The 19569-nt window shown below is 43.3% G+C and overlaps 1 protein-coding gene across 1 annotated transcript in view; it reads left to right on the top strand.

The window, feature by feature from the left end:
• Positions 1-17673, top strand: part of METTL25 (methyltransferase like 25) — a 75035-nt gene extending 57362 nt beyond the window's left edge. Inside the window, 3 exon segments of the mRNA XM_054178471.1 lie at positions 14400-14474; positions 15221-15292; positions 17309-17673. Of these exon segments, the coding sequence (XP_054034446.1) occupies positions 14400-14474; positions 15221-15292; positions 17309-17407 (246 nt within the window). The 3' untranslated portion in view covers positions 17408-17673.
• Positions 17674-19569: the final 1896 nt, after the last annotated feature.

Here is a 19569-nt window from a genome sequence, read left to right as displayed (position 1 = left end):
TGGACCCTTCCATGAGCTGTTATACTCATCACCATAGCATTTATGTTCATAAGAGAAATTCAAGTCCATCATCTGTCAGCACTCCTGGTTGACAGGGGAGATGCCAGGCAATTGGAGGCTTGCCAGCATGACACTGATCTACAAAAAAGTCCAAATGCCAATGGCATCCTGGCCTGTATCAGGAACAGTGTGGCCAGCAGAAACAGGGAGGTCATTCTGCCCCTGTACTCTGCACTGGTGAGGCCGCACCTCGAGTACTGTGACCAGATCTGGAAAGATGATCAGTTCAGGAAAGATGTTGACTTGCTGAAACGTGTCCAGAGCAACAAAGCAGGGGAGGGGTTTGGAGCACAAGCCCTATGAGGAGAGGCTGAGGGAACTGGGGTTGCTTAGCCTGGAGAAGAGGAGGCTCAGGGGAGACCTTATTACCGTTTACAGCTACCTGAAGGGAGGTTGTAGCCAGGTGGGGGTTGGTCTCTTCTCCCAGGCAACCTGCACCAGAACAAGAGGACACAGTCTCAAGCTGCACCAGGACAGGTTTAGTCTGGATGTTAGAAAGAAGTTCTTCATAGAAAGAGAGATTGGCCATTGGAATAGGCTTCCTGGGGAGGTGGTGGTGTCACCATCCCTGGAGATGTTTAGGTAGAGACTGGATGAGGCGTTTGGTGCCATGATTGAGTTGATTAGATGGTGTTGGATGATAGGTTGGACTTAATGATCTCAAAGGTCTCTTCTAACCTGGCTAATTCTAATTCTTATTCTTATTCTAATTCTAATTCTAATGGAGGATCCGAGGAACTCCCAGCCTGTCAGCCTCACATCAGTACTGGGGAAGGATATGGAGCAGTTCATCTTTAGTGTGCTCACACGGCAAGTGAAGGATAATGGAGAGTTCAGGCCCAGCCAGCATGGGTTCATGAAAGGCAGGTCCTGCTTGACCAATCTAATCTCCTTCTATGACCAGGTGACCTGCACAGTGGATGAGGGAAAGGCTGTCAATGTTATCCACCTGGACTTCAGTAAAGCCTTTGATGCCATCTCCCACAGCATTCTCCTCAAGAAACTTTCAGCCTATGGCATAGCCAGGTGGGCTCTTTGCTGGAATAAAAACTGGCTGGATGGCTGGGCCCAAAGGGTTGTGATAAATCCAGCTGGTGGCTGATCTCAAGTGGTGTTCCCAAGGATGCAGTACTGGGCCAGTTCTGTTTAATCAGTGACTTAGATGAGGGGTTTGAGGGCACCCTCAGCAAGTTTGCAGACAACACTCAGTTGAGCAGGAGTGTTGGCTGGCTCAAGGGTAGGAAGGCTCTACAGGGAGAGCTGGCCAGGTGAAATCAATGGGCTGAGTCCAGTGGGATAAAGGTTAACAAGACCTAGTGCCAGGTCCTGCACTTTGGTCACAACAACCCCAAGTGATGCTCGAGGCTTGGGACAGAGTGGCTGGAAAGCATCCTGGTGGAAAGGACCTAGGGGTGCTGGTTGACAGCCAGCTGAATATGAGCCAGTGAGTCCCCAGGTGCCCATGAAGGCCAACAGCATCCTGGCCGCTATCAAACCCAGTGTGTCCATCAGGAGTAGGGAAGTGCTGGTGTCCCTGTACTCAGCCCTGGTGAGGCCACAGCTTGAGTAATGGGTTCTGTTCTGGGTGCCACAGTATAGGAAAAGACATTGAGCTTGTCCAGAGAAGAGAAACGAAGCTAGTGAGGGGTTTGGAGGGTGTCATGGGAGGAGCAACTTGAGGAAGCTGGGTTTGTTTAGTCTGTAGAACAGAAGGCTAAGGGGAGATCTTCTTGCTCTCCACAACTACCTGAAAGGAGATTGGAGCAAGTCCAGTGTTGGTCTCTCCTCCTGAGTAAATAGCAACGGGACAAGAGGAAATGTGCTTAAGTGGTGCCAAGGGGAGGTTTAGATTGGATATTAGGAAAAATTTCTTTCCTGAAAGAGTGGTGAGGGGTTGGAACAGGCTGCCCAGGGAGGTGGTGGAGTCACCATGCCTGGAGGTGTTCAAGAAGCTGTAGACGTGGGGCTTCAGGACATGGTTCAGTGGTCATGGTAGTTGGGTTATGGGTGGACTTAATGGTCTTAAAGGTCTTTTCCAGTCTTTTTAATTCTGTGATTCTATGATCCTATAATAGATGAGATATATTTCCTATAGAAGTAGTGATTATTTTTGAATGTTATCCCTTTTAAAGGACACACAACAGCATGCATCTGGGATGTTTTTGCTTTCATTTTGATGATGTGAATGCATACCAAAAGCATTAGCATGCACTTCAAGACTTAAAACTAAGTAGCTGAGCTTAATTAATTGCTCTCAGTTCTATAACTAGCAAGGAAAAAATAAAGTTGAAGGTCTGAGATTTTCAAGCTAATAAAATAAATTATTCTGTTGATTTTTAATGAGATAAGGTTATGTTAATTTTTAAAATAACTGGGTTTACACTTGGAGCATAAATATGGTTGTGTTACAGGTCTCAGTGACTTATCACTGTTCTGGAACTGCAGAGCTAATATGTTTCCTTTTGTAATTGCTCAGATGGCAGAGTGAGCATGGATTAAGGAGATGCCTTCTCTTATTTTAAGATGAAGCAGTTAGCTAAACCTATGTTTAATATTTTGGGATCGGTGCTGAATTAATTTTCAGCAGGCATAAATTATGCTGTGCTTGCCTGCATTTATTTATATGATAATGGTGCTCGCTTTCAAATTAATTCCCACATAATGCTGGTTTGCTTTGTTCAGACCCATATAATATTAGATGGAAACAGTTAAAGCACTGCACAGGCAAGAACTTAAATACAGGACTTTCAAAGACTCCTGCTAAGAGGCTCCGGTGTCCTGGTTCCATACATGCTTTGTGAGAATGCAGTGGTAAATGAACACTGCAGGTAACTTCACAGTCAGTGGCTGGGAAGATGTTTGGAACACTTGAGTTCTTTGGGATCCATCCCTACGATCATATTTTTCCCTTTTCCAGCAAAACAAAACCAGGAGCCATTTGACAAGTCTTTACAAACTTTGTAGTCCCTCTGAGGAACATGCAAGTGGAAGCCCTGTTCCCCCAGTGTTAGTTTTCAGTCCAACCTGTCTTAGGAGCTGTCCTGGTTTTACTCCCTCAACAGGTTCTGCTCATGTAATGGTGAGTAGGCTTTGAGAAGTTGGTCTCTTCTCTCAGGCAACCAGCACCAGAACAAGAGGACACAGTCTCAAGCTGCACCAGGGGAGGTTTAGGCTCGAGGTGAGGAGAAAGTTCTTCACTGAGAGAATCATTCGCCATTGGAATGTGCTGCCCGGGGAGGTGGTAGAGTCACCATCCCTGGAGGTGTTCAAGAGGGGATTGGACGTGGCACTTGCTGCCATGGTCTAGTCATAAGGTCTGTGGTGACAGGTTGGACTCGATGATCTTTGAGGTCTCTTCCAACCTTGTTGATACTGTGATACTGTGATACTGTACTATTCCTTCCCATTGCCACATCTGTGCTTCTCATACAATAGCACTTGCAATTCATCACACATATTTCCTAGTCTGGGCCTACACCAGCTGTGATTCAGATGTTCTAATGTTCTTCTGAGTCACTGTACATAACTATGTCAAAATATGTTGAACAGAATGTTGTGCGGGTTTTTTCATCATTTTAAAGCATGTAATTAAGAAACATTGTGCTTTGTACACACGGTTGATAAGCAATGTTGAATGAGCAAGTGAAGTGTTGAATGAGCTACTGAATGAGCAAATCAGCCTAGGACATGATAAAAAGAGGCTGAGGGATCTGGGGTTGCCTAGCCTGGAGAAGAGGAGGGTCAGGGGAGACTTTATTGCTGTCTACAACCACCTGAAGGGAGGTTGTAGACAGGCAGGGCTGGTCTCTCCTCCCAGGCAACAAGCACCAGAACAAGAGGACACAGTCTCAAGCTGCGCCAAGGGAGGCTCAGACTGGATGTTAGGAAGAAATTCTTCACAGAGAGAGTGATTGCCCATTGGAATCCACTGCCCAGGGAGGTGGTGGAGTCACCATCATTGGAGTTGTTTAGGAGGAGACTTGATAGGGTGCTTGGTGCCATGGTTTAGTTGATTAGGTGGTGTTGGATGATAGGTTGGACGCAATGATCTTGAAGGTCTCTTCCAACCTGGTCTATTCTCTTCTATTCTCTTCTATTCTATTCTATTCTGCCTCTGTGGTTATGGAGCTTGTCAGGACAAGTTGCATTACAATGTTTAGAAAGCTGCACATTTTTAAGAATGAGGTGTTTGGGCAGTTCCATCCTTCCTAGAAAATGCTTAATAAGTTTTCCACGGCCATGTAAGAACATTCTGAAGTAACAGATTGCTCTTTACTTCTTCCACCTTTAATACAGATGATGCATTTAAAATTCTGCAAGCAGAAGTTGTTTTTCTTATGAATTTCTGAGTTACTGACCTTACAGGATTTTGACCAAAGGAGCATGGCAATCTCTAAACCTTTCCCACAGGATTAGCTGAGTGAAGAATTGCTAAGTTTAAATTCGGCACCAATATGAGTTCTTTATCATAGGATCATAGAATCAATCAGGGTTGGAAGGGACCACAAGGATCATCTAGTTCCAACCCCCCTGCCATGGACAGGGACACCCCACACTAGATCAGCCTGGCCAGAGCCTCATCTAGCCTGGCCTTAAAAACCTCCAGGGACGGCGCCCCAACCACCTCCCTGGACAACCCATTCCAGGGCTTCACCACTCTCATGGGGAAGAACTTCCTCCTCATGTCCAGCCTGAATCTCCCCACCTCCAGCTTCATTCCATTCCCCCTAGTCCTATCACTACCTGAGATCCTGAGAAGTCCCTCCCCAGCCTTCTTGTAGCCCCCTTTCAGATACTACAAGGCCACAATTAGGTCACCTCGGAGCCTTCTCTTCTCCAGACTGAGCAGCCCCAAATCCTTCAGTCTGTCCTCATAGGAGAGGAGCTCCAGCCCTCTGATCATCCTCGTGGCCCTTCTCTGGACACCTTCCAGCACCTCCAGATCCCTCTTGCATGAATTTCTTTTGCTTCCTAGATTCAAGTGGTTTATGGTGGTGTTTTAATTTATTTTATTATTTTATCTCTTTTTAAAAATTTGTTTGTTTTATTTTATTTTGAGTGGGTTTGTTTGTTTATTCATTTCTGTCAGCTAAATTGCATTGAAAAAGACCACTTTCTGGGAAGTTAAATATAATCAAGGGATCACCGTCCCTGGAGGTGTTCAAAAAGGGTTTGGACATGGCAATTGAAGCCATGGTTTAGTAATCTTGAGGTGTTGGGTGACAGGTTGGACTTGATCTTTGAGGTCTTTTCCAACCTTATTGATTCTATGATTCTGTGATGGTATTTTCTTTTCTTTTCTTTTCTTTTCTTCTCTTTTCTTTTTTTCTTGTCTTTTATTTTCTCTTTTTTTCTTTTATTTTCTTTTCTTTTCTTCTCTTTTTTTCTCTTTTATTTTCTCTTTTCTTTTCTTTTTTCTTTTCTTTTTTCTTTTCTTCTTTTCTTTTCTTTTCTTTTCTTTTCTTTTCTTTTCTTTTCTTTTCTTTTCTTTTCTTTTCTTTTCTTTTCTTTTCTTTTCTTTTCTTTTCTTTTCTTTTCTTTTCTTTTCCTTTCCTTTCTTTTCTTTTCCTTTCTTTTCTTTTCTTCTCTTTTATTTTGTTCTTTCTTTTCTTTTCTCTTTTCTTTTTTCTTTTCTTCTCTTTTATTTTCTCTTTTCTTTTCTTTTTTCTTTTCTTCTCTTTTCTTTTCCTTTCCTTTCTTTTATTTTCTTCTCTTTCATTTTCTTTTTTTCTTTTCTTCTCTTTTTTTTCTTCTCTTTTCTTTTCTTCTCTTTTCTTTTCTTCTCTTTTATTTTCTTTTTTTCTTTTCTTCTCTTTTCTGCTCTTTTATTTTCTCTTTTCTTCTCTCTTTTCTTTTCTTTCCTTTTCTTTTCTTCTTTTTTTCATTTCTTTTATTTTGTTTTGTTTTGTTTTAATTTAATTTGTTTTAATTTATTTTGAGCGGTTTGGTTTGGTATGGTTTGGTTTCATTTCTGTCAGCTAAATTCTGTTGAAAAAAGCTACTTTCTTGGCAGTGAAATATCAAGTGGTTTGCAATGGCATTTTATTTTGTTTTTTTATGTTATGTTGTTTTATTTCATTTTTATTTTATGCTATTATTTTGATTTTTATTTCAATTTTATTTTCTTTCTTTTTTATTTGAATTGATTTTATTTTGGGTGTGCTTTTAATTATTTTTTTTTTTTTTTACATTTCTGTCAGCCAAATTGCATTGAAAAAAAAGTACCTTCTTGGAAGTGAAATTGTTATACATGTAGACAACACTGTTGCTAGCACGAAAAGGGTGGCCTGCTCTTCTGCTATGACAAAACATTTCAGAGCACCTTCACCCTTCTTTGCACTTTGTCACTGACTTTTAAAAACATTATTGCACTGTTCTCTGTTCTAAAGTTAATAAAATGCCCACTTTAACTTAATATGTTGCAACCCTCACTGCTTTAAACCTCTCAAACTGCAGTGAAGTCATCCCGGGGCAATACTGAAAGAGGAAAAGGATCTTGTAACTGGTAATGCAATAAGATTGCTCTGTCTGTCCTATGGGATCTGTGCTGGATCTGTCCAAGCATCTGTAGATCATGTAGTACATCCTGCTTCTACACTTGACTTGAAATCTGAATACTGATATAATGTGAATCAATGTGCTGAATAAGTGAAAAGGCAGCCATGCAGTTTTGGTCAGTGTTTCATACAACACAATTCTTTTATAACTGCTTACTTCAGTATGTCAGAGAAGAGGATATTGGGTAAATGGAGATGTCTATCTTTTAGCTTAACATAGAGTGTCCCTTGGCTTGTAATATCTCCTCAGCAATGACTAGTAGAACATGATAAATTGCAGTTTGCAAAGTAGAATAGAATAGAATAGAATAGAATAGAATAGAATAGAATAGAATAGAATAGAATAGAACAGAACAGGTTGGAAGAGACCTTCGAGATCCTCAAGTCCAACCTATCATCCAACACCACCTAATCAACTAAACCATGGCACCAAGCACCCCATCAAGTCTCCTCCTAAACACCTCAAATGATGGCAACTCCACCACCTCCCTGGGCGGCACATTCCAATGGCCAATCACTCTCTCTATGAAGACTTTCTTCCTAACATCCAGCTTAAACCTCCCCTGGTGCAGCTTGAGACTGTGTCCTCATGTTCTGGTGCTGGTTACCTTGGACAAGAGACCAGCCCCCACCTGGCTACAACCTCCCTTCAGGTAGTTGTAGAGAGCAATAAGGTCTCCCCTGATCCTCCTCTTCTCCAGGCTAAGCAACCCCAGCTCCCTCAACCTCTCCTCACAGGGCTTGTGCTCCAAACCCCTCCCCAGCTTTCTTGCCCTTCTCTGGCCACGTTCCAGCAACTCAACATCTCTCCTAAACTGAGGGCCCCAGAACTGGACACAGGACTCAAGGTGTAAGGGAGGTAAGAGGAAGAATCTTAGCGTGTGGCTTAATTCTGCTGTTGTTTTTAAAAGTGTTCAAAAAGCACATGCCTCAGATTGGGAAATTTGCAGTAGTGGAACTGTGTGATACAATAAGACTTGAACCAACCTGAATGTATACAACTTTCAGGATGCAGTGAAAGCATTACATGAGCCTTCATTCAACATTTCCCTAACTAACCACAGAATCACAGAATGTTAGGGGTTGGAAGGGATCTCCAGCGATCATGGAGTCCAAAGCCCCTGCCAAGACCCACCCAGGAAATCTGTGAGCTGGACTTCCTTCTGTCCAAGAAAGCAGTTGAGAAAGTCAGCTCTTAAGGAGCTATAAAATGCATGAAGTTTGCAAATTTATTTACTGCCTTCATCTTTGACAGTGTGGACTCAATCAGTTGCTGTATTGGTATCCATGGATCAGCTAAGAGTATTGTTTTGGCTTTGGCTTCATGTTTGCCCAGTGGCTCTACACAATAAAACCCATCAAAATTAGAAAGAATCTTAGCAAAGACCAACCAGTCTGAGGTAATCACTGTCATTTTCCCCAATTCAAGAGAGACAGGGATCTGGTAGAGAGACCCCAACAGAGAGCCACAAGGATGATGAGGGGATTTCAGCGTCACCCCTATGAAGAGAGACTGAGAGACCTGGGGCTATCTAGTCTTGAGAAGACTAAGTGGAGATCTCGTCAATGTCTATAAATATCTTAGGGGTGAGTGTCAAGTGGAGGGGACCAAGCTCTTTTCTGTGGTGCACAGTAATAAAACAAGGACCAATGAATACAAACTTGAACATAGTAGATTTCACCTCAACGTGAGGAGGAACTTCTTTACAGTGAGGGTGACAGAGCATTGGGAACAGGCTGCCCAGGGGGGCTGTGGACTCTCCTTCTCTGGAGACTTTCAAAACCTACCTGGATGCATTCCTGTGTAGACTACCCTAGTTGATCTTTCTTTTAGCAAGAGGGTTGTATTCCATGATCTCTGGAGGCTCCCTTCCAAACTCAAGCATTCTGTGATTCTGTGTGATTCTGTGATTCTGTGTGATTTAAACAAGTCAGCACTGAATTTAGTGCAGGGTAGACATTAAGATTAGAAGGAATCTCAGGTTAAAAGTCCCCCTCTCTCCAAATTTCCAAGACATTTCTACTTTATAGTTCTCAGTATAGTTGTATACCTTCAGGTTGGTTCATGTCTTACTGTATGACACAGTTCCACTACTGACAGTTTCCCAGTCTGAGGTATGTGCTTTTCGAGGAGCAGCTGAGGAAGATGGATTTGTTTAGCCTGGAGAAGAGGCAGCTCAGGGGAGACCTTATTGCTGTCTGCAGCTACCTGAAGGGAGGTTGTAGCCAAGTGGAAGTTGATCTCCTCTACCAGGCAACCAGGGACAGAAGAAGAGGACACAGTCTCAAGCTGCACCAGGGGAAGTTTAGGCTGGATGTTAGGAAGAAATTCTTCACAGAAAGAGAGATTTGCCATTGGAATGTGCTGCCCAGGGAGGTGGTGGAGCCACCATCCCTGGAATTGTTTTAAACAAGACTGGATGAGGCACTTGGTGCCATGGTTTAGTTAGATGGTGTTGGGTGATAGGTTGGACTTGATGATCTCAAAGGTCTTTCCCAACCTGGTTAATTCTGTATTCTGTGATATAGTTAATATTGGTTGCATTCATTCAAAATGTGTATTAATTTAAAGTCCAAATAAACTTAGGGGTCTTAGTAATTTCATGATCTGTTACATAATTTTGCACTATGTTACCTTACATTATTTGTAACTACCTTAGTCATGGGAAACTTGTAACCAGTTGCACAGTATGGTCTCCTAAGTGTTTTGAACTGATCCAAGACACCGCTCTGCTAAAAGGGTGGCCTCACTGCTCTCTTGTAGTCATGCATGATAATGCTGGTACAGAAAGAGAGATAAGAACCAGAGAAATGTGCAGCCAAGGCAGGGGAATGCAGTCCCTTTGAGGCAGCAAAGGAATTACATCTGCTTAAACAGACTGTAGAACATCCTTAGGTTCTGTCTCTCCTATGTAGGATGTGTGCAGTGTGACTTTCAGTCAGTCAGAGCACTCTTAGCCCACGGAAAGACACAACTCTGGCGAAATACTGTCTGGAGAAATGTTGAGCGTGGTGTTTTGCACACTTAGAAGCTGCATGGGCAACTCCAGAGGCTAAACAGAGCTTGCTTTGCATGTGTAAGTACAATTGTGTTCCTGAAAATACAAATGTACTCCTACTGCACCTTGGAAGGATAGCTGAAGGTTATGCTGGGTACCTTCTAAGAACTGAATCCAGGTGTCAAGCTGTCACAATTTCAGGCAAAGCCAATGTTACCTAGGTTTTGGTCTTCCAATAAACTGACCTCATATCTGGCTGCCAGTTACCCTTTTCAAGCCATTTTTGATCTGCTTTTTGTGGGCACGTTCTTGTCCAGCTGGGCTGTTGTATTGGATCGATTACTCATCAAACTTTTAAATGGGTCAGGGTTTGGGACAGGACCTCATCTGTCCATGGCAGCAGGGTGCATTCAGTAGGAATGTGTAGTAAGTAAGGAGTGACAAAGTGTTTGGGATCGGTACTCAAGTATGACAACACCCTTGAGACATTTTTGCCCCAGCTTTTTGTTTGCCAGACATTTCACAACTTGTTTTCTCTTGCTTTGAATGTTTCAGTTTGAAAAGTTGAGACCACAAAGGAAGCAAAAGCAAAAAGATTTAATGGTCATGGGTTTACAAATGCTGGTCTCTGTGTTTTAATTCTAAATAGCCTGTAATTTCAAAACTCCACTGTACTAAAGCCCTTTTAATTCTCAGTTGAAATGAAAGTCTTGACGGGAAGAGCTTGTCTCAGACTGGAGGAGGAGACAGACTTGATCCTTTTTATATCATCCCCCTGTGTGAAATTAAGGCACAAACAAGGCCAAATGTCAGAAGGGAAGGTATTTATTAAAGGGTAAAGTGAACAGAACAGAGAAAGAGAGAAAAGGGAGAGAGAGAGGGAGATGGAAAATGGAGAAACAGAGGGAAAGAGCAGGAAAGGAATTATTTTATCATCCCCACAGACGCTTTTCTGTCTTCAGCTGGAGGAGGGGAAGTAAAGAGAAATGTCCCAGGATTTGTGTTTTGGCTTGTGCTGTCCTCAGCTAGAGAAGGAGTGATGGAAAGAAGTCTGTAATGGTTTTCCCTCCCTCTGAGCAGCCTCCAGAGTGTACTTTGGTGGTGGTGGTGGGACTTCCTGGACTGCTGCTTCCAGGCTGAGCCATGGTGATGTTCCCCCCCCATAAGCTGGTGTAGCTCAGGGCTTTTATTCAAGTCCTTTTCACCTCAGTTGCCCCCTGGCCCTGCACCCTAGTCCCATTGTCTTCCAGGTGTTGCCTCCAGGGAGTTCTGTGTGCTTGCAGGGGTCCGCACTGGGGCGGCCCTCCACCTCCTCTTTACTTTCCACCTGTCCACACCCCAATCCACATCCCTGTGCTTCTCAGGCCAGGAGGTGATGTGTTACATGCATAGTCTTTTCACCATGTCCCCCTTCCAGGGTAGCTGCGGTCTTGATGGGTAGAGATGATCTTATCTTTGTTGCATTCCAAGGGTCTCCCACCACACCCCTCCCCAGGCAGCTACTGTCTGGTGAGCAAAGGTGGGTTTATCTTTGTTGATTTACATGTACAGGAGAGGACTCTCTCAGAGCTTAAATAAGCTATTTTGTTTATCTCATGACTGATATATTTTGCTTGGTTAGACTCTTTAGAGGAGAAGCTTAGAAACAAATGAGAAACAACCCCCTTAGATATTTGCACAGCTTTACTGACAATCAAACAGCAACAAGACCAAAAAAAAGTTCTATTAGTCCACATTGGTACTGCCAGATTAGCTACTCAGCCTTGCCTCTGTAGTTGGGAAAAAGGTACTTTCTAAATTAAAAAAACAAATGTGCCTGAAAGACTACAAAGGTTTTTCTAACCCAATCCCCTTGTTTTAAGGTAGAGTTAGAATTTTGTGTCATTCTTTATAAACACTTCCCCAAAACCTCCTTAAAGCTTCTTGTGATGGCGACTCACAGCCTCCCTTTTCCTTAATTAACCTGAAACAGACACAGCAACCCCATGCAGTGCTACAGGCTGGGGAGAGAGTGGCTGGAGTGCGGCCAGGCAGAAAGGGACCTGGGGGTACTGGTTGATGGTAGGCTGAACATGAGCCTGCAGTGTGCCCAGGTGGCCAAGAAGGTCAATGGCATCCTGGCCTGTATCAGGAACAGTGTGGCCAGCAGAAGCCGGGAAGTCATTCTGCCCTGTACTCAGCACTGGTCAGGCCACACCTTGAGTCCTGTGTCCAGTTCTGGGCCCCTCAGTTTAGGAAAGATGTTGAGTTGCTGGAAGGTGTCCAGAGAAGGGCAACAAAGCTGGGGAGGGGTTTGGAGCACAGCCCTGTGAGGAGAGGCTGAGGGAGCTGGGGTTGCTTAGCCTGGAGAAGAGGAGGCTCAGGGGAGACCTTCTTGCTGTCTACAACTACCTGAAGGGAGGTCGTAGCCAGGTGGGGGTTGGTCTCTTCTCCCAGGCAACCAGCACCAGAACAAGAGGACACAGTCTCAAGCTGCACCAGGGGAGGTTTAGGCTAGATGTTGGGAAGAAGTTCTTCATAGAAAGAGTTATTGGCCATTGGAATGTACTGCCCAGGGAGGAGGTGGAGTCACCACCCCTGGTTGTGTTCAAGAGGGGATTGGACGTGGCACTTGGTGCCATGGTTTAGTTGATTAGTGTTGGATGATAGGTTGGACTTGGTGATCTCGGAGGTTTTTCCCAACCTGGCGAATCTGTCATTCTACTCTATTCAGAGAAAGTTTCTTCAAGTTTTGGGCTGATTTTTTTTTCCCCTGTAATGCAAGCCCATTAATTCTTCTCCTGTCCATTGCAGGCAACGTGAACAAACTGTTCTCTCTGCTTCTTGATGATAGGCTTCTAAAAACCGTTACTATGCCTACCTTCGATTTTCACCAATTTGGCCTGATCAGGTCCAGCTCCCTCAATCTTTCTTCACAGGTCATGTTTTCTAGAGCTCTGATCTCCCTTTTCTCTCAGGGTTTTTTTCAGACAGTTCATTTCTCTCTTTGAAATCTGATGCCCCATGATGGATACAGTATTCCAGCTCGAGCTTTGCTGTTGCCAAGCAGAGTTGAAGGATTGCTTCCTCTGCTTTGCAGGCTGCTCTCCCATGCATGTCACAGAACGGCGGTTGCCTTTTTTTTGCAGTAGCACAAATTGTGGCTCTCTCTCAGCTTGTGATCTGCTGCATCTCCCAGACTGTCAGTTGGTGTTCCCTCTCCTGAGTGCAGCCCCTTCTGCTTCTCTGTACAGCATTTCAAACCTCTTTTCTGAGCAATTCTCCAGTTTATGAAAATTATTTGAAGTCCTGGCAGTGCTTTCCCGTTGCACACTTGTAGGCTTGGTTAATGTGGTTTCTGTGCTATTGTCTGAGTTCTTAACAAACACTGCATTTTGTAAGGGACCACCAGTTAGCAGGTCTTCTTTTGTTGTTGTTGTTTAAAGACTCATTAATAACTGCTCTGGTTATGGTCATTGGAACAGTTTTTCACTTTAGAATACTTTGATCTAAACCTTGTTTCCTGAATTTGCTTGAGAAATTATTATATGAAATAGTGTCCAAAAACCTTGCTGAAATCCAGATATATCACAACCAGTTGTTTTCCACTGTTATGGATTCTTTCACCCTCCTTGCAAGCAAAGTAGACTGACCTGTGATTTGCTCTTGAAAAATTCATGTTGACTATTACTCATCTGCTTATCTTCCCATGTTTTAAATTTTTTCACCTTTCTTTTTCAGTGTGTTGGATTTTAGCTCACTCTCTGTAATAAAAGACATGCATATACTAGCTGGCTGACATACCATCTTTGAGAACTTCTCAGTGACAATGAGTAATAATTCTGAGGTCACTTCCAGCTGTGGAGCCCTCAACACAGAGAGGATGTGGACCTGCTGGAGCAGGTCCAGAGGAGGCCCAGGAAAATGATCAAGGGGCTGGGACACCGCTGCTACAAGGGCAGGCTGTGGGAGCTGGGGTTGTTCAGCCTGGGAAGGGAAGGTTTCAGGGACACCTAATAGCAGCCTTCCAGTACCTGAAGGGGGCCTACAAGTAAGCTGTGGAGGGACCTTTCACAAAGGCCTGCAGTAACAGGATGAGGGGCAATGGTTTAAAATGAGAGAAGAGCAGATTTAGATTGGAACTAGTTCTTTACAGTAAGGGTGATGAGGCACTGAAACAGGTTGAGGCCCCTTCCCTGGAGACATTCAAGGTGAGGCTTGTCAAGGTTCTGAACAACCTGATGTTGATAATATTCCTGCTTACTGCATGGGGGTTGGACTAGATGACCTTTGAAGGTCCCTTCCAACCCAAACCATTCTATAATTGAATGACTGAGTCATGTGAATTCCCATCCAGAAGTCCTGACTGAAGCATGTTACTCTCACACCAGAAGCCACTCCTCAATTATTTAGGTAAATCTCCTGGAGACAGGGGTGAGGAGGGGATAATATACATGGAAAAGGAAATGGGAACATTATCTCCACTTTACTGTGTAATACTCATTTAAGAATGGCTGGAGCTTTCTGAATAATGAATGCATCCCAGTATTTCATGTCAGTGCAAAATGCTGTCTGAAGAGCAGTTACTGTAAATGAGAACTGAGAAACAGCTATTGGATAAATCATTAAAAACCCTAAGAAAGTAACTAATTTCCAAAACAAAGTGTGGATTTCAGTTGTGTAGGGTGACTTTCAATTAGGCAAATAAATATTTCATTTTAAAGTTGCCTTCAAAAAGTGGCTGGAATAGCTGTGATACCTTCTCTCTCTCTCTCTCTCTCTCTCTCTCTCTAATGTCTTGCAGCTTTCAGACAGCTGTATAATGGATTACTATGAAAACTACAAGCACAGAATGATCGAGCTCGAAGCTTTTAATATGGTAAAACTTCTTAAGAGTAATACTATTGCCTTGTATGTAGGTGCTGGTCTAGAACAAAGCCCTGTTAAGTTTTTACATGGAGGTGGACTGTCTTCCTCCATGGTATGCAATCTCCAAAACAAAGCAGCTCCCCCTTCCCAAACTTTGGAGCATATCCTATGCCAAAACTATATTAGGTGTCAGTAAAATAATAAAGTGAACACATGGAAGATTCTTTTTCAAGAGGGACTATTATGCTGCAAAATGAAATATCAGTCTCCTTTTAAACCCAGACTGGTCTCCATGCAGTTATTTCATAAAAATTCTTTTTCATTGAAATTCATTATTTCCCTTTTTAAAATTGCTCTGCTTCCCATAATGTCATTTTCTTGTTGGACAGGGCCTTGAAACCAACTAAATAACATCATTTCCTCTCTTCATGGCATTCCATGTGTTTTGGGTTTTTTTTTTTAATCTCAAAGATAATCTGTTTTGAAGATGTCCATCCCAGAGGGAAAATGGGCAAGGTAACATTTGTACAACAGGACCTCTGGAAAGTGATTGACCTTCATAGTATCATAGTATCAGTCAGGGTTGGAAGGGACCACAAGAATCATCTAGTTCCAACCCCCCTGCCATGGGCAGGGGCACCCCACACTAGATCAGCCCGCCAGAGCCTTCCTGGGGTTCTCAGTGGAAGTGTAACCATTTGGAAGTGTGTTTTCTGTCTTCCCCGAATTTGTGGTAGCATCTGATCTTCCTTTCAGCTGAAGGTTGTTCTGGCTCCCTGCATAGAAGTTTTGATACTTCTGGATCGTCTTTGCTACCTCAAGGAGCAGGTAATTTTTCGCCTTGTGTTTTTATGATACCTAAAGGCTGCAGCAGTGAAATGAGACTATTTCAGGCCATTTATTGCTGTGCAGACCAGAAGTCTCTGCTGCAGAGTTACTATTCTCATCATATTTGCAAAAGTGTAAACATTCATTCCATTTAGCATAAACATATGCCAGGCAGATGTTCTGATTTCCAGCAAAGCAGCAACAGTAAAGTTTATGTCCTTTTAATTGTATGGTAATTGCCAGTCAATAGGCAGTAAAAAATAATTAAATATGCAACAGCTCTCATGTTATCCAACAGATTGTTATATTTAACCATTAAAAACAGTATTAGACATGCTGAACAAACATTGTGCTCTACGAGTTAGATGCTTCCAAACAATAGGTGCTAGAACATGTAATCCAAGGATTGTTTGAATGAGGTCCAAAATGTTTATGGTTTCCTTTTACTGTTTGTTAATTAAGATCAATGATGAGAGAGGGTGCACTTTTTTCCAACTGTATGGGTCAGCTGGGGTGTATTTGACTAGCATGCAGTATGGATGTGTTTCACAAGTACAGACCTGGGATGTAATAAGCAACTGCTTCCACATTTACTCCATAATGATTTATGTTGCAGCACTTCTTCTCACACTCATTTTCAGCTTGGCCTGTTTAACTCAGAAGCAGCAGTCACACTTTCTAAGCACCCTTAAACATTTTTGGGGTAAACAAACATTTGCCAGGAGGAAATGGTAGCATCTTCCTGATTCTGCTCTGGGCCAAAGTCAAAAGAAAAATAGAATAGAATAGAATAGACCAGGTTGGAAGAGACCTTCAAGATCATCGTGTCCAACCTATCATCCAACACCATCTAATCAACTAAATCATGGCACCAAGCACCCTATCAAGTCTCCTCCTGAACCTCTCCAGTGATGGTGACTCCACCACCTCCTCAGGCAGCCCATTCCAATGGGCAATCACTCTCTCTGTGTAAAACTTCCTCCTAACCTCCAGCCTAAACCTCCCCTGGCATAGCTTGAGACTGTGTCCTCTTGTTCTGGTGCTGGTTGCCTGGGAGAAGAGACCAACCTCCGCCTGTCTACAACCTGCCTTAAGGTAGTTGTAGAGAGCAATAAGGTCACCCCTGAGTCTCCTCTTCTCCAGGCTAAGCAACCATATGCTGAAATAAAGATTAAACCCATTTGTGTGAATAGCTCTGGAGTTTCCACCATAAACCTTTCATTTTAGCAGCTTCATTTTACCACAGGTAAAACTGCACTTTGTTCTTGGAACAACTGAGCTGTAGCGCATGTATGCTTTTGTTCTCCCTGGTATTGTTACAGAAGGGCAATTTGAAATGGTTAAATAATGATGTATTTAATAATATTTAAATAAGGCTGTATTTTCCCAAATGCCAACAAGTTACAAATCACTTAGAGATCTGCAGGGTTTCTAACCCAGGAGATCAGACTTGCTGCATTTAGCACTAATTTACCTTTCCTAAATGTAATATGTGCATTGATTTAATCTTGTGCTGGTTCATTCAACAAAATGGATTTAAGGAAGGGGGAAAAAAAAAAAACCCTAGAAATTATAAAAGCCATATGCAACATGAAGACCAGATCCAGCTGGCCTGGTTCATTTGAAGTCAGTTGATTAGCTTCAGTAGTAGAATGTGCTGCATAAAATGAGTGGGACCTGATCCTAAATTTCTTTGCTCTGGTTCAACCAAAAGCAAAAAGCAAAAAGCTGTATTGATGAAGGGGGTGGTAATCATTTAACAGTGCCAGAAATAATGTAATGAGTTTAAAATACATCCTGGTTTGGGTGTCCTTTTTTCCACAACAAACTTCCTGTGATTTTCTTCTTAGGTAAATGTGTTTCCCTGCTTTGCATTAAGGACTTTTTGGTGGTGGTGGTGGGGTTTGGGGTTTTTTCTTTGTTCAGTTCTGTGTTTCAAAACGTGGGCCAATTACCATATCTTAGCTTTTAAGTCAAATGAATTTTTATGTACTTCAAGCCTACATCATTTTACAGGACAGCATTGCCTGGTCTGGACTTGTGAAGTTATTTGATCCGGTGAAGTCCCCCAGATGCTACGCAGTTATTGCTCTGAAGGAACGCTCGTGTTTTTAAGGAGAAGCAAACTGCAGAGAGGCTGAAAGCCCTGAGCTGATACTGCTGTTTCCTCACTTTCATCCTGTGATTTCTTTTTCATTGATCCTTTCAAGGACACTGCTTGTCAGCTGCAAAAGTGAAAAGTGCATTGACCCTTTGACTCATGAGAAATAAATATCTCCTTCATAAATACTTCCTTATGTCAGTTATTAAACCATGTTGAACATCTGGAGTCATTACAAGAGTTACAACCTGCATTATGTGATCATTATTTTGAATTCATTTTTAATGTTCCTTCTTTTAAAGGTGTTATACTATGTATCAATACCCCTTCTCTCAGTATTTCTCATTCACAAGATGATACCTTCTCAATTTTTGCCAGTGGCTGGCACCAGCGGTCTCAGGCTGGCCTCAGCTTTTTCTTCTTGCACTCAGATGGTGCTGGTTTAAAGAGAAAAATAACCTGCACTGTAAACAGGAGGTTCACAGACTAAATAGGATCTTTGTACTTCCCTATTCTCCAGGTCATTAGGACCAGCTTATTTATCATAGTATCATAGTATCAGTCAGGGTTGGAAGGGACCACAAGGATCATCTAGTTCCAACCCCCCTGCCATGGGCAGGGACACCCCACACTAGATCAGCCTGGCCAGAGCCTCGTCCAGCCTGGTCTTACACACCTCCAGGGATGGGGCCTCAACCACCTCCCTGGACAACCCATTCCAGGGCTTCACCACTCTCATGGGGAAGAACTTCCTCCTCACGTCCAGCCTGAATCTCCCCACCTCCAGCTTCATTCCATTCCCCCTAGTCCTATCATTACCTGAGATCCTGAGAAGTCCCTCCCCAGCCTTCTTGCAGCCCCCTTCAGATTCTGGAAGCCCACGATTAGGTCACCTCGGAGCCTTCTCTTCTCCAGACTGAACAGCCCCAACTCCTTCAGTCTGTCCTCAGAGGAGAGGAGCTCCTGCCCTCTGATCATCCTCGTGGCCCTTCTCTGGAAGGGAGAGCAACCTGGATGAGCTTAGGTAGTAATTACCTTCAAAAAGCAGTTTTGTATTAACCTCTTCTTCCTTCAGGTATCTTCCTGGTTGACAGTTGCTCTGAAAGAAAAAAAACATAACTGTTCAGTTCAGGGAGAGATTTCCCAGTGCTGAAGAATCAGCTGCCCAGCTAGGGTTCACTCTGGATTGTAATCAGAAAGCTGTTATCTGGCCCAAGTGTGTAAGGCATAAATAATTCGATACCCAAGTGAATGGAAACTTGCTAGGCAGTTTCTCCTTGGCTGTACTGCACTCCTGAATGGGACATTTATTCGTTGGTGCCTTTATCTCAGTGGGTTGCCTAATTAAACTTGCAGATTTTCCATCAAATAAAAAGGATGAAGGTTTCTCTTCTAAGTTCCTGGTGAGAATGAATGGATTCAAGCTCTTTAGGAAAGACAGGCAGGAGGGAAGAGGAGGGAGTGTTGCCCTCTGTATCAATGACCAGATTGAGTCCATAGAAGTCCATCTGGGGAAGGATGAAAAACTGTCTGAGAGCTTATGGGTCAGGATTAAAGGGAAAGCAGGGGTAGGTGATGTCATTATGGGGGGTCTGCTACAGACCACCTGATCAGGAAGACAAGTGGATGAGGCCATCTGTAGACAGATAGGAACAGCTTCACAAGCCCTGATCCTCATGGGGGACTTCAACCACTTAGATATCTGTTGGAAGAACAACACAGCAAGGCATCAGAGGTCCAGAAGATTCCTGGAATACATTGATAATAATTTCCTCCTCCAACTGGCAGAGGAGCCAACAAGCTGTGCTGGACATTGTTCTCACCAATGAGGAGGAGCTGATCTCATGGGTAATCTTGACTGCAAAGACCATGAAATGGTTTCATTGATGAGCCTTAGGACAACAAGGGGGGTGCCTAGCAAGTCTGGACTTCAGGAGAGCAGACTTTAACTCCTCAAGGACCTGCTTAATAGGGTACCAAGGGGTAAAGCCCTGGAGACAAGAGGGACCCAAGAAAGCTGGATAATACTGAAGGATGACCTCCTCCAAGCCCAGAAGCAATGCATCCCAAAAAAGAGGAAGGTTGGCAAGAATGCCAGGAGGCCTGCATGGATGAATAGGAAGCTCCTGGACACTATTAGCTGTCAAAAGCAAGCCTTTGGAGGGTGGAAACAGTC

The sequence above is a fragment of the Dryobates pubescens genome, chromosome Z (assembly GCF_014839835.1).
Source record: "Dryobates pubescens isolate bDryPub1 chromosome Z, bDryPub1.pri, whole genome shotgun sequence".
NCBI lineage: Eukaryota > Metazoa > Chordata > Aves > Piciformes > Picidae > Dryobates > Dryobates pubescens.
Note: the sequence above shows the minus strand (reverse complement) of the source record. Positions and strands in the feature narration are given on the sequence as shown.